At 41.2% G+C, this 16,147-nt stretch overlaps 1 protein-coding gene across 2 annotated transcripts in view; it reads left to right on the forward strand.

Moving 5' to 3' along the window:
• Positions 1-16,147, forward strand: part of LOC115366736 (ecto-NOX disulfide-thiol exchanger 2-like) — a 194,767-nt gene that overhangs the window by 138,453 nt on the left and 40,167 nt on the right. For both annotated transcript variants that reach the window (XM_030062321.1, XM_030062320.1), the window contains one exon: positions 1,374-1,505. In XM_030062321.1, coding sequence (XP_029918181.1) covers positions 1,374-1,505 — 132 coding nt within the window. The remainder of the gene's footprint in view (positions 1-1,373; positions 1,506-16,147) is intronic.

Below are 16,147 nucleotides of genomic sequence, written 5' to 3' on the forward strand. Positions count from 1 at the left end.
AACCCTGAGTATGTGTTTTCATCAGCACTTGAGTAAGTGGAGTGAAAGTGTTGTAAACTGAGCGAGAAGAACACTGTAAAGTGTCTCACCACCACTCCTCCTTGCTGTCATTTAAGTCCTCCAAAGCATCCCCAGTTAATAGGGTTGTATTAGTTAACAAGCCTGTGAAGTTCTCGTCAGCAACATTATCACAGCGACACACCGACACTAGCTGTTTTATCAGCCCTCTCTATGGCAGCACACAGCAGACAGCTTTGAAATTAGTAGCTCAGAGAGGGAGGCAAAGAGGGAGACAGCATTATTATACATTGCCAGCTGCTTCCAAACACCAATACCGATGTAGTGGTTGCTGTGCCGACACACACCGACACACGTGCACAGCAGTGTTACCTCCACAGTGGGCACCGCTACAGACCTTCTGAGGTGTGAAGTGTGCACAGGGTGCAGCCCTTCTCATTATTAACAGCAGTGTTGGTTTTGGCATCAAGAGAGCACAGGGCAGCATGGCTCAGCCAGCAGTCACAGTCACAGCAATTTACAGGTCTGTCAGAGAGAGAGGTCGACCAGAGGAGAGAATTAAAGAGCGTTAAGAGCTGTGAAATAGACTGTAGACTGGGAGAATGAGGATGATGAGGTGGATGTATGATGTGTTCGTGTTGACTTTACTGCAGGGCTTTTATTATGGGGATCTGAATGTGTTTGCTTTACTATGCAAGACTTGGCAGAAAACCACGAGCCTCGGATTGCGAGTTGGAGTTGATGTGTGTGTATTTATCGTGGTAAGTTGGAGATTTTTCAGAGTTTTCCAAGGTTTAGTGCCAGAGAGCCTAGCAAAAACCTGATAGCATCAGGATTTGTGCTTAGTGCCATGGTAATCTTGTTTTACGCTGTATTATTTTCTTACTCTGGCTTTCAAATGCAAGCTCTGATCTGTTACAGAAGTACTCGTTTTATTCTCAGGACAGTTTGTTGTTATGTATGAATGCACTCCTGTTTTTCACTGAGTGCTTGTGTTGGAGCGGCAGCGTCACCTGTAGACTCTCGGTAGAGGTCAGAGGTTTCTTAGACAGGAAGTGTCAGGAGGCCAGGCTGTTTAACCTCTGAACGGAAGTTGAACGGTTTGCAGCGTCAGGAGGAATAAATTCTGAATGTCAGTGCTGTTACACTCAGTAGTGTCAGACTGACCGCAGGGTCACTGTGGCCTCTTCTCTCATCTCAACTTCTCTTTCCACTCAGAACACAAAATTGAAATGAGGGTAGATAAAACAGCAGAGAGAAACTGTGCCATAAAAGTAGACTTCACAATCATTCTGTGGTCAGGAGTAATTTTGTTTTTTCACGGTCTTTCTTTCTTTTTATTCTGTCTTTTGCAGAAGGGATCCGTAACATGACCATGGACTCCAACTCCATGACGATGCCCATATCAGACCCCAACGCCTGGGCAACAGCCATGAACAACCTGGGGATGCCTCCCATGAGCATGACCGGACAGCCACTCCTACCAGGTACCACTTAACCTAAACTTCGCCGAAACTTAACCAAAACTGGAACCCACACAAGCCTTGAAATGACAGTAGGACTTGTTTTGATATCCCAATGGAGTGGAAACTTTTTATTTATTTATTTATTTATTTTAAACAATGAGGGGAGGGTGTGTTGTGTTGTTTTTTTTGTTTGTTTGTTTGTTTGTTTTTTGTCAGGCTGCCTCAGTTTATTTGAGTTCAGAAATGTGAAACATTGATAGTTCCATGTTAGTTATCAGGGGTTATTCATAAAACTCACCAGAGGGCCTAACAATATGCTGGTGGGTAAGACTGTGACAGCAGGCATTGTACCTGTTTATGAATGGGGATTATCGTCTCAGTTTTACTGCTTGTGGTATTTTGGCACCACCGCCCCCCTCTGATCATTTGCGTGCCCCTTTTACAAGCGTTTCAGCACACTGCTGCATTAAAAATACCATTGGCTCTGGCAGGGCGATATAGTTCCAATTTATGAAAATCTATAAAATTTGAATTGTGTGACACAGCCTCTTCCTTTATTATACAGAGTTATACTGGTGAGATCAGGGCCTTTGCAGTTACATATCTACTTTGTGATCTATTGTGCTTGCAAGTGGGTGTAGATGGTCAGGGGGACGTTAAATCTCCTATGCTTGTTTTGCATTTTGATTTTCATTGGCTCTCACCTGGGCTTCTGCAGACAATAATGTCACAGCAAAGTGTCTCTGCAGTGGTAGCTTCTGCCAAGGTAACTTTAAAATACATTGCTGCAGATGTTGTTCCGCGCAGAGCTGTTACTACTGAGTTTTATATGGGTACAGGCCATCATTTCTGCTGACAGTGCAAATTTCTAACACTGGTTACTCCCTAGCTCACTCCAGTGCCTACTTTTCATGATTTAGACAGTTTAACTATGTTGCTTAATTTCAAAGGAAAGTTTAGTTCCAAGTTTAAGTAGTAAAATAAAAAAAAAAAGTTATGTTTAGACTTTATATATATATATATATATATATATATATATATATATATATATATATATATATTGGACCTGAGGATCTCTACCTTTCCCAGTTGTGCCACCATTTGACTCTCTTCATATTAATCACATTATTAGTTTATCGCAGTTTTAATAAATGTATTTTTAAATGTATTTTAGAGGAAAAATGAGGAAAAACAAAGACAAGATGCAATATACTTTTAAACTGAACCATTTATTTCAACTTGGTTCTCATACACACCAGTTGACAAGTGCTGACCTAAATAATGACAAATGTCTGCTTTACACCAGGGTATTGGTGCAATATTGCTGCTTGAAGCCCCAGTCCAAAATTGGGTGCATTTTGGGGGAGTCCTGGTGGCTCACAGTGTAGAATGCCTACCATGTCATACTAATGCCAAGCCGCAGTGGCCTGGGATTGAATCAGCTCTCCTTGCTTTGCTTAGGTTTCGTCTCCCTCACATAGACCTGAAACTTGTTTGCATGGAAGTTATGTAATTGTTAATCATTATAAATTAATCTCTATAAATATATCTGCATATGAATGCATGAAGTTAAACAGTGTGTGTGGGGAACAAATTTCACCTGGACCTAAATTATCATTGTTTGTATATTGTGTGGAGAAATGTTTGACTCATGTAATTTAAAAAAAATGGAAACAGAAAGAGAGGCAAGCAGCCAGCAGGTACACTGAAGACCTGAAACACTGGCTTTTGCCCACAGAGGCTAAATCATAAGTTCCAAGACTGTGTAAGTATAAACATGAAATAATCAGGACTGTTACAGGCTCAAGACAGGAATTGGCTATATGGCAACAATCGCAGGAAGGAACGAAATAAATCAAGATTGGGCAGGACAGGAAAACAATTTCACTCCCGTGTGACCCTCTAACTGGGGTCAGCAGTTACATGCTTTGATTTTACCTGCTGGTACAACAGAAAGAATGGCAGCTCCTTGACAGTGCAGGGGGACTCTCACAGTCCCGCTGCGGCCAGCAACCTGCGTGAACTTGACTTGTCAGGTTAGCAGGAGAGGGCATGCTGCAGTGGTACATGGGATTTGATGTTGTAGATTCACAGCACAGCACATCCACCTTTTCTTATCTGACTTAAAGACGTTTGAATGCAACTTAAATCATATAACTAGAATGGTTAGTGAACACCATTCTTTTAAAATCAACTCACCAATTCTGTGGTTAGAGAGAATTGATTAACCATAGAGCACTGGGAATTTTTTTTTTCCTATACAGTATTGTCGTAACATCCAGAATATACTGGATTTCCATTGTGTGTTTCAGACATTCGGACTGACTGTATTGAAATGAACAGGCTGCGCTGAGATAGCAAGATGGAATTATAAGTCTATTATTAGTCGTAAGATGGCAGACACACAGCCACATGCACACTCACATTTACCCAGAGGCTCGCAGACAGAGGCTGGATTGACTCAATGCTGCTAGGTTGGATCAGTGACAAGACAGTAGAAGTTTTAGCCTCTAAACCTAAAGGCTGTGTGCTAAGTTAGTAAATCAAAACCTCTGAGAAGATCTCTCCAGGTGATGTCAATTATGCATGATCATTTTCTCATCCTCTATCTCTCATAACCAGTTACTTCCCAGCTTTTCCTATTGGCAGCTTAACATGGATGAAAATGCAGTCAGTCACAGTTTTAAAGTGTACCCGAGGCTCACTGTCTACTCGCAGGCTGTCTGTGCTCAGCATGCACCCTCAGCTGTCTTGAATCTTAACCTCTGCTCACCAGCTGTAACTTACAAATAATGCTGAATATAAATCCCTAATATTCAGCTCACCATTCAAATAGGATTGCATTTGGATCCTACTTCAAATCGTGAAGTAGTCATATTACAACAATGGCTACATCACACAGTATTAGCCATGTTAAACAAACAACTTTACTGGAAATCATTTTACGACTATATGCCATTGTTACAGGCACTTAACTTGAATGGAGTCAGATGCTCACTGGACTGTTTGCCATGTTCATTTGGCTGGCACAGAATAAATTGGCAATTATGGGTAGTTGCCATGGTGACAAAGCAAGTCAGTACAGCCGTAAAGTGTGTCACACTGTGACTGTGCAGAACTGTGCAGATATGTTGTGCTGTGCCTCTAAAACTGACTAAAATTACTGTGAACTTTTGAATGCATGTGTCCTACTGTGTTATACAAGCGGCTAGACAACTGTCAGAAATCAACCAAAATCTTACAGTAGTTATTACATTAACATGACATTATCAAAGACAGTCCTTCTTTGACTAGCTCCACTGGTCAACATCTGCAAACTAGCAAACCCAGCTGGAAAGCATCATCAAATACCTTCCCTTTTCTTCATGTAACCCCTTAAATGCTACAAACTGTTGTAGTTTAGTTGAACTTTAGTGGAGAAGAAAAGTATTTGTTAATTTTCAAATGGCTTTAAGCCACTGAAAACTAAGATTAACTCAACTATAACGATAACCAGTGATAACCAAGTCTTACCAAGTATAACCACTTCTACTCACCTGTGTACCTGCTTTGGTTTTTGCTGCAAAGCCAAGCTCTGTGGTCCTCCTTCACATCATCTGGAAGCCACATAAACAGATGTATCTTAATAAAAATTTGTGGGTTGGCGCACCTTTGAGACAGAGCTGAGCACCATGTCCACTGGACCGATGTAGTTTGATTGCTGTTGGTTTGATAACATTGGGTTAACAGCGGGTGGTATGAATGGAAAATCTGTGAGGCTTCATTGATTTGGTGTATTTATCCAATGTCATCTCAACCTCAGGCAGTGTTTATTATATGATGTTCAGCTACTACATTCTACTGTGCATCTAAAATATTAAGTTCAGCCTTACCAGTTCCTTCATCATCTATAACATTAGGCTCAGCAGCACCCTCCCACTCTCCATCTATGAAAAGTTATTCTGCCATGTCTTTTCTCTCTCTTCAGAACGGCTTTCCCTAAAGCCTTTTTATAAATCATTTCCCATTTCTTAGCTGAAATGCACTTTCATATTTGAAATATGCCAGGCCTGACTCTGTGTGTGTGTCTGTGTGTGTGTGTGTGTGTGTGTGTTGTGTGCATGCATGCGTGCGTGTGCGTACACACTTGCAGGCACCAAGTCAAGTCCTCCAAGTACATTTATGGGAGAAATCCTAAGGGATACATACACACACACACATGCACGCACACACACACATGCACAGAGAGGTCTGGCATATTATTTCAAATATGAAAGATAAAAGCCATTCTTCTAAGGAGAGAGAAAAGGCTCACTAATGGCAGAAGAACTCCTCACCAAGGGGGAGTGGAGCAGTGGTCTTGCACCTAGTGTTAGAGATGACGAGTGGAGAGTGAACATACACCTGCACTCAACAGTCCATATTTCAGATGAAGTGTGTGTGGAGGGTGCTACTGCCTCCTACGGAAATTTTCCACTTGAATTTCATTTGCCTTACTTACCTGCTCTCAGACTCAGCAGAGGCCCTGCCTGCTCTCCTCTAGAGAGAATCATACTTAAAATCATCTGTATATAGTAGTTGGTTTTGAGCTGTGTTGATGTGATAAGAAGGGATACTGGTGACAGAGACAGAGTAAGAAGCCTTGATCCATCTGTGAAAGAATAGATAAAGCCTCACTTGGGGTAATGTGTCTTCATTTAAGCACTTGGGTGGCAGGAGTGGTTTCATAAGGGCGGTGTATCGGGAAGAAGGGAGGGGAGTTGGGTCCATAGGGACAGCTGTGTCCCCCCTCATGCAGTACATCACCTTGAAAAACAGCTGCTTTCCCCCTTTTCTTCCCTCATCCTCTCTCCTGATCCCCCCTTCGCCATCATCCCAAATTACCCAACATCTCCATTAATGTCTCATTACAGCTGAGTCAGACACTGTAACCCCCGGCCGCATTAGAACGCATGCTGTTCATCTGTTTTTCACAGTGCTGAGCTGTTTTACACATTTAGCCTACACTCAGTCAAATTGAAATGCTCATCTTGGCTCAAACACTACAGGCCAAAACTGTGTAGAAAACCCAGCAGCTGATGAGTAATGTAATTGATAGCTGATTCCCTGTTAATGAAGGCAGTACAATAGTTTCATCTGAGCTCATTTGAAGTTGAACTCCATGGGCACCCAAACAGGTGTTTTCAGTTTTGTCTTCTTATGTCTGTCTGGGAGTTTATAGACCACTTGACTGACATGTCACTGCCTCTGCTATGACTGTTCTTTTGTCTGTGCTCCTGTTAGGGCGGACAGCTTTATCTTTATCACTGGATACTGAGTTGACCTTGATCAAAGCTGACCTCATCTTGGCGCAGGCAACATCAATCTGAGTTGAGGTCTTATCAGCTAACCTAACAGAAAACACCCACGTTGGTCCTGAGGGACTTTACATTTGCATCTCATGCATGAAGCAAACACCCTTGTCTACTAAGCAGAAGCACAACAGTAGAATACCTTAAAGGATAGGGTCAGTATTTTTCAGCTCAGCTCATATTAAAATGTCCATTCACATCATTTATAATGGTAAATATCACATAGTAACGAGAAACTGTGACCACTCAGTCAGTGTTTTCCCAAGCCGGAGGTAGAGTTGGACCCTGCGCTGAAATTGACGCAGGATTAGCCGAGTAGCAGAACAGTGTGGATGTATACAAGGCAATGTATTAAATGTAGTAAATGCTAAATGAAAATCTGTTAAAGAGCAGGATGTACGACCATTTTTTTCAGAGGACAAATTTGACATTTTTGACTATACTCTAATTTTTCTGTTTTCAAAATGGACATGTATAATATTTTGTATGCCAACAGCGAATGCTCTATTTGACTGTTTTGAAGGCGAGCAATCACTGTTTACAGTCTCAAAGGTCTTTACATACCCGCAAGTTTGACTGACTGAAGCTTCAACAAAATATTAAGTTTCAAGTAAATAAAGCCAGCATTTAGGTTCAACTATGTGTGATCATAAATGATGGGAACTGACAATTTAATATACCCTGGGCTGAGAAATACACAACTAATCTTTAACTTCTTCTATCACCAAGTAAATAAGAAGAAGTTAAAAAAAAAAATCCTCTGTCTTTGGATTATTTAATGCAGAGAAATACAAGTTTAGAGCTAGACAGAAATAGAAGAAATGGGTCAGGTGCTTCTGAAGTGCTTAACAAAGAGATGAATTTTCAAGATACAACAGAAGATAGGGGGAGAGGCTCTGTTCAGCTTTTGGGGAGCAAGAAAGGCAAGGAGATGAATACATGGAAAGGGGATGCTTGCACCAGACATAGTAGCAACAGACAGAATGATTCACTAACCACCAGGAGAGGATCAAGAGAGCAACTGCACATTATGATAAAGAGAGTCAAGATTTCAAAACAAACTCAACAGATGTGGCTGAGTCAGAGGTAACAAAGAAATAAGTCACTTTTTCACCCAAAGGGAGAAAGGAAACATACTTCTGATATGTAAAAATCAGAAATATGTTTTATCATCCCACCACACTCTAAAGGTATTTTACATACATTATTCAGAGTAATATAATTTCCGCCCATGCTTTTGTGCTTCAGTTAAACAAGGAGAATGTTCCTTGTCAAAACCCAGGAGGGATGGGTAAGAGATCCACGAGTGCTCTCTCTCCTCCTGCCCCCGCTGTTTCTGCCTTTCTTTAACAATTTATGAGGAGTAAGAAGCTCAAAGTTGACCACTAACAGCAGCCTAATGTATGAATGGGAATTCTCTTTCAGAACCATTCATCTGAGTGTTAGATGTTCACTCCATGTTAAACATGACCTCTGCTCACCTCTTTTTTTTTTTTTTTTTAATTCTTATTCATGCCTAAGATTCTGTCGACATTGGGGGAAACAGTCGAGCAATCTAGGGCAGGGCTTTTCAAACTTTTCCATGTTCCAGACCCCCATATTGATTTTCACTGAGCCGTGGCCACCCATGTGAAGTGATTTTGCTCCTGTGACCCTGAAATGTAAAGATAATTTGGTTTGACAAATGAGAACACAGACAAATACGTTCAAAGTGGTGAGACTAAAACATCTCGTTAAAATAATCGCTCATGCAGTTTTTTGTATTGTAGCAATTTGTTGTAATTTAAATTGTTTGAAATTGAAAGTACACTATGTAAAATTGCCCAGGCTTGATTTAAGTAGGAACCTTTTTAGACTCAGCTAACAAATAAAATTGTGTAATTTATCTGTGAGTCATGCTTCTGATGATAACCGTATAGAATCATCCATCAAATTGCATGCCTAGCCCATGTTTTTTTCAGCTGAGTCTAAAGGGTCTTCATTTAAATCAGCCCTAATTTGCTTCATGCCGCTTTACACTACTACTCATTTTGCTGAGGACCCTCTGGACCCACTGTAGGGTTTTGTGATCTCATACGTACACACACACACACACACACACACACACACACACACACACACACACACACACACACACACACACACACACACAAATAAACACAGTTTTGGACACAAACAATCACATATAGTCAGACGCAGTCCAGTGCTGTCATGCTGCCTTTGTTACCAGCACAGCTTGTGCTGTTGCGGTAATCCAGGTGGATTAGTTATTGATTCCCCATCATGACTGAACATCATCCTCCTCTCTTTTTTATTTTGCCAGTAAACAGCTGGAGAGAATTCCCTACATCACTCTCTTTGTCCCTTTCTACCTCATCTGTGTGTATGTGTGTGTTGTCTGAGTGTGTTTAAACAGTGTTTCATGTGTCCATTTCAGACCCATTCAATAAAAGAGCCTGCCTCTCCTGAAATGCTTCAATTATAACATTAGAGGTTGCCTCTATTTCATCCACTGTGTGCCAGGAATGTGTTTCTCCACCAATGAGTCTCTCCCTGCTCTCAGCCAAGTGGATTTATGCAGACAGACAGCTGGATAAACAGTCCAGTATGGACAAAGGCTTTGAATCTCTGCAGCCTTGAAAAGCCTGGTTTACATCTGCAGTGATGACAGTGTTATTTCTATAGATGGACTGAACAGTGGTTCTGTATGCTCCACTGTTATTAGTACATGTTTGTATTAGTGCACTGTTTGGATGAAGGTGAGAATTGCCTTGTTCTGTTTTGTCCTGTTGAATAAAAGACTGCATTGTATTATTTCTGAACAGAGATTTTATTCCAAGGCTATATCTGTGAATAGTTTATTGATCGTGTATTGTGGCAAACATAATAGTTGACCATAAGCATCAGTGAAAATAGGTTTTGTGTTCTACCTGAATCATTATCGTCATCATTATCAATTTTGTCATTATCGTTATCCATGACTGTGAATAGAGGCTACTCTCTGCAGAATGTGTGCACAGCCTCATAACACATTGGCTCACGGAGGGTCATAGAGCTCTGTAAGATTTGTAATGCCCACAGATAACAGTCAGTAAGGTAAACCTCTTCCAGCCTTGGTCCTTCCTGCCGTTTTAAACAGATCTTACTTCAGACAGCCATCATGGAGAACCAGTTAAAACCTGAAATTTGATGATAGTGTTCTTGTTTTGTTTTGTTTTGTTTTTGCATATCTACTGCAAACTAGGCCTACATGTTTGTTCAAATACAGCAAGCACATCAGAACAGAATGTCAATAGATATGTTGAAATGTAATTTATGTTGTATTGACATTCTTCTGAACTCTTGTTGATATCTAACGTATATATCTATTGAGATTCAGTTGAATATCTATAAGGGACTATCCAACGAAAGCGTGACTGAAATTTGTTTTGGTAAGCCAACTGAGTGTTTCAAGCCATGCTGAGTGCAAGGGGTTATCAGCCAGCTAAACATCATGTGTGAAACAAAATGAAACATTTGAATATAGATTCTGACAAATACTGGTCACGGAAATTTGGTCCTGTATCATTACGGAGACGTGGAGAGATCATGACACACAGTGGTTGGCGAATGATGTTGAAGCTCTGGTTAGTAAAATCACAACAACGGTATGAGCCTTGGGATTGGAGTGAAAATGGCAGTAGTAACTAAAATCAACATCTGGTTTCAACATCTTTTGAAAACTGATGGAGGCAGAGAGAGTATGTCCCACTCCATGAGCATTCAGCATGCATTTCCATAACCGTCATCAGTGTTCTTTCGAGCATATCCAGAGAGCAAGTGGAACCAGATGGAACGCTGTAGAGTTCCTCCTCTGTATTTCTCTGAGACCGCCCCAAAAGCCATTGATGATTCAAGACACGTGACAGTGTGTTGCATGCATTTTATATGACCTGGATGGATTTATAGAGCCCGAGAGCTGTATCTCTAGCTGTTGTATCATTTCATATACTGTATGTTCAGCCAACTCCTCAAAAGCTACACAGCATGAGGAGCCTCGAAACCTAATCTGCATTTCAGTGAAAGTCATTTTAGTGATCTGCAAAGTAAAAGGGAAAAAAAATGCTAATGCTGGTTTTGGTTTTAGCAGATAATATTTTGTGTTCAAATCTGATCTTGAAAACTAAAAGAATAATTTTGTCTCACCAAAAAAACAAAACAAAAACAAACTAAACAAACAAAATGCCTACTGTAGCAGCACAGCCTCGCCAGCCAAGTACGGACGACTTTGGGAGCTAACAAAAGATGCTGCCGTGCCACACAAACACACACACCCCACTGTTTACTGTAGAAATAATTCAACTTTTCATACACATGCATTTCAAGTTTTATCTGAATTCATTTTCACTTTTCACTCATGCACACACACACGCACACACACACACACAAACACTCTGAAGTATAGATAAGGATGCTCAAGGGACCAAGGACTGTTCCCTGAATAAACAACCACTCTTCTGTCTGCTGCTGCCCACTTGTCCTACGCTTGCCACAAACTCCTCCGCCACTGCAAGACACACACACATGCACATACAAACACACCAGAGCACACTGGAATATATAAAAACTCAGTGTCATGCTTTTTGGCAAATCAGCCAAACAGTACTCCATACAGGAATTTACACGGTACAAAACCGCCACCGATATGAGTTAGAGTCTTCCCATTCTCACATATTAGCTCACCTGGATTAACATTAGGAAATACATTAGCTGACAGTTATTCCTTTGCCGTAAGCATTTTCCCATGCTTGGGCTGAATGCTGTGTCCTTTACTGCTGACTGCTCAAGAGCTGCACTGGTGAGATGCCAGAGGTTTTTGGCTGTGTGTAGGCGGACAGAGGGGTGAGACAAAGACTCCTCACTTCGGAGAGACGTCTGGCAGAAAATGCTGCAGTAGCTACAGGGCCACTGAAATGGGACTTTCTGACAGTTCGTATCGGCGGCAGATATAGGTTAGATGATACGCTAGATACTTTTTAAAAGCAAGATCTGTAATAGAGATTTCAGCAGGGAGGTGTCATATAAAGAAGAGAGATTTTGGAAAGCAGCACAAGGACATAGATATTTATTTAGATGTAATGGAAATGTAAGGTGGAAGAAACAAATCCTGAGTTTGCACAGAAGGGTTTTTTTGTCTAAACTTTTAGGATGCATATAGTAGAAAAAGCCACAGATTTCTGGATGTTGCAGAAATGTTTCTGTTACAGAAATGGAGTGGATAACATCCATATGAAAATGCAAAAAGGGAGATTCTTGGCAGAGATCGAAAGAGGCAGATTTCAGCCTCTGGTGGGGTTCCAGGTACCATGGCTAGTTCGCCTCATTAGAGAATATTACCCAGCATGCTTCACAGCAGCTTCTTATGTCCCCCTCCAACCTCCACCCACCGCTGACTCTGCTGGGAGGGACGTTTACCCTGGAAGTCACAGAGGAGAGGGAAAAGGGAGTGGAGAGGAGTGTGACATTAATAGCCAGGAGCTTCACACAATCAAATGTCAGTTATTTTATTCTTCTCTGCACCTCTTGATTGATGGGCAGCTCCAAATGTAATTACCTTCAACAAACCCCCGGGAAACAGATTGTTCAACATCAAAAAGGACAGGACAGGGAAGAATAAGAGGGAGAGGGAAAGAGAGAATGAGTGTAATAACCTTAGAGGCCATCTTTGTGTGTGTGTGTATATGTGTCTCTCTATGCAGGCACATGCACACATGCATGTTACAAAGAAGAGATATTTGCCAGGAGACCTTGTGGATTTAAATTTTACAGCATGGAAAAGAATAGAGACTAAAGCTTGCAGCGGAGCACAGTAGAAAGGATAAGACAGAGCTGTGTGGCCATATGTGGGTGGACACAAGCCCAGAAGGTTTCTTTTGTTGTTAAGAGGACCATCGTGCCCTCTGAATCTCTCCATGGAGTTTCAGACTACTGACTCAAAGAGACCTGCTTACCCTTTTCACACTGCTTTGCACTGCATTCTGGCTCATTATATTTCTGTTAAAGGCTTATTCATGATAAACTGTTTAATGTGTATCATTTGATTAACTGAGAATACGTGTGCCTAAAAAGAGATTGTAGAAAAGCCGAATGGAAATGGAAAGCCGCTTAACTCCATGTTCACCTTGTATATTAAAAAAAAATGCATGAAAAAAGTATTATTTGGAAGTTAAATGCAAAAGCACACCTCACTGAAGAATCGTTGGAATTAAAGGCTATTTTCCACAAATGCTGTCCACAGTGCCAGTATTGAGCCTTCTTCCGAGAGATGCCGAAGAATTTTTATTCTTTGTTAGGCAATTTTAGAGCGCAGATCACAACAACCACTAATGATATAGCTGCCTCAACTCAGATTACTGGATCTTTTGATTCATTTACTGTTGTTGATGTTGTCTCTGCAGATTCATTAGTCAAGGCCACAGCCAAGATGAATCCCTCTGTGTCCTTGATATTGTACCCATTACATTTTACAGGAAATCTTGGAACTTGTTAAAATGGCACCTCCTAAGGTGATAAACAACTTGCTGTTTGGTGGCTGATGGAGAGAAATCCTCCCCTTTTATTTCTCCTAGAGCTCACTGGTTGACCACATCTCCCATATGAGCATTTAAAACACTGGGCAGCCTTTCTCTGATGCTTTGGGGAGTCCAAGTCATCGTTGGCAAAATGGCAATAGCTACCTGTGGTGCTTACTCTTGGTTTAATCCTTTTCTCAACATATGCTACCCTTGGGTCTTTTAATTCACAAAAATAATATTACACTCCATTGTTAGACTGATAATACCTGGTTGTACCTCTTTGTAAAACCAAGTGAATCAAGCAGTTGACCATTTTGCATAACGTTTCTGTCCAGTATCTGGATATAAAAAGCATGTGTCTTTAATTTCTATGACCTGAAGTTATTTTTGCTTGTGCCTCACTCCATCTTAGCCCACTCTTATGTTGGTGTGCTCACATGACCTTATTTGTAATACTTGATTGTACCTTAGGCGCAACGGCTGATAAGGATCAACCTGGGTCCAAATATTGAAATACACATTTTGATTAAGACAGGAATTAGTTATCATAACCACAGTGGGCAGTGATACGCTGTTTCCAGCTGTTTGTGAACTGATGAGTGGACTATTTCAAGCCATGTACATCATCCATCCCTTTAGCCGTTGTTATTATTGTTAGTACGATTCACTTCATGAAGCTGCTGGTGGGTGGGTTTTCAAGCGAGAAGGGTCAACCCTTCATAGGCATCCCATTAGCCTATTGTTGTTGAGACCAACAGTGTGTTTATAAGTAATTGGGCAATGCTGGGAGTTAGAGATAAGTATAAACATGGGCGCCTTTGTTGGGTGGATGAGGATGGTGGTGGTGCAGGGATGCCTGAATTTGCTGTTGAGCTTTCAGGACATGTTGTGTGCTTGATTCAATGAAACATCTGTCAGGGGAATGCACCAGTAACATGCCCACACACAGTCAACGTGCTAACACCTTCAGTGCTTAGTGAATTTCGCTGCCTGTCTGGGCTCTGTAGATTTATTACAGCGTAGCGTGATGCCTTCCATGGTACCCTTTGTGGGTTCATGTATCATTGCTTTGACATCTGAGCTGGCATGTATGGATGTTCACCTTGGAATATGGCATAAAGGACTGTCACATGACACCCTGAGTATTAGTAGTACTCATATATTTTCACACTGCAGCAATCTTGGAGCCATTTTTGACTCCTGTCTGGAGCAAACGTGTTAAGAAAGCAGTGTAGTTTCATTTTCTACATCTCTTTTGTATTTTCATCAACTGGAAACTATGATCAGTGCTTTCATTTCATCATTCCTTCACTCCCTGTGCACCTGTCATACCCAGCAGAATATATCCCGATTATAGTTAGTCCAAAATGCCATAGGCAGACGTCTGCCAAGAGCCAAGAATGGACTGCATATTACCCTAATTGAGCTTCACGTATTTGGCTACAAGTGCAATTCAGGAGAGGGAATGACACGATAAATGTCCCAGGTCAGATTACACGGTGTGCACCTCAGTTAACTGAGCCACCAGGGCCAATGCAGTCTGACATATTTGGGCAGTGCTCTTTTGGTCATTCCACAGTTGAGGCTGAAGAATAATTGAGCTTTCTCCATCAAGGCCCATAAGCGCTGGAATGAACTGCCTGATGAGATCAGGATAATCAACTCAGTGTCCCCCTTTGGAGTACTTATTATGTGCTTTTTCAGATTGGGTTTCTAAAAATTCTAATCAACCACCACCACGCTCTTTCAAATGTAATCTGTACTCAGTCATTAATATTGCAGCAAGATAAAATAAAATCAGACTCCAAAGGGAACACAGCAGCCCAATCTCCCTCCCTAGAAAGTGAAGATAGCCACAGTTTTGGCTTCAGATCAGATACAGTTTTCTGATGTGTGTGTTCATCTGTGTGTACCTGCCTCAGCTGTAATGAACAACATTTATAGCAAGTCCAGCTGACTGTGTGCATTTTTGTATGTGGGTGTACTGTGTCTGTACCACATAAATCTTAATGTCAAACCTAAATAATGAGCGTGCATGCTTATACTTTATGTGTATTTCATTGTCATATGGGAAAAGTATTTTTTTCATTTGTGATGTATCCATATCCCAACCTATACCCAACCTATGTATACTTTATATCCCTCCCTGTCTCTCACCCCTCATCCTCTTACACTTGTGTACATACACACATATATACGCACACGCACACACAGGCACTCAGTTTTGTTTTGCTTTTGCTCGTATTTGTTCATGTTTTCTGGTTTGTTGCTTACATGTTTTATTAATCTTGTATTAACACTTTTTAAGTTCTCTGAAAGTAAAGGTTACTATTATCATGAATTTCCCTTTAAGCCGGTTATGTGTTTACGTGCAGCAATTCTCAAGCACTAAGACAGAATACTGGAGTATCCTCACTAATTCTGGAGTATTAATATGCATGAAGAAGACACACTGAAGACTGAAGGCCAAAGAAGTGGACCACTGAGGGAGGGGAGCAGGGTCTGTTAGTGATGAAACATGGCCTCAGGTCTGAGGCTCCATTGTTGAAAGTGAAGATGAGAGAACTCTGCTGCAGCTGAAAATCCTTAGGAAGAAGTAAATAATCTCTGTTATTACACACAGCTCTGCTGCACGCTTGCTTCAGGCCTCCGGCTCTTAATGGATGAGGATAAACACACAGGCACAAACACACGCGCGCGCGCACACACACACACACACACACACACACACACACACACACACACACATACACCAGGGGAAACATGAGCAGCACTGCAG

Source organism: Myripristis murdjan, chromosome 10 (assembly GCF_902150065.1).
Source record: "Myripristis murdjan chromosome 10, fMyrMur1.1, whole genome shotgun sequence".
Classification (NCBI taxonomy): domain Eukaryota; kingdom Metazoa; phylum Chordata; class Actinopteri; order Holocentriformes; family Holocentridae; genus Myripristis; species Myripristis murdjan.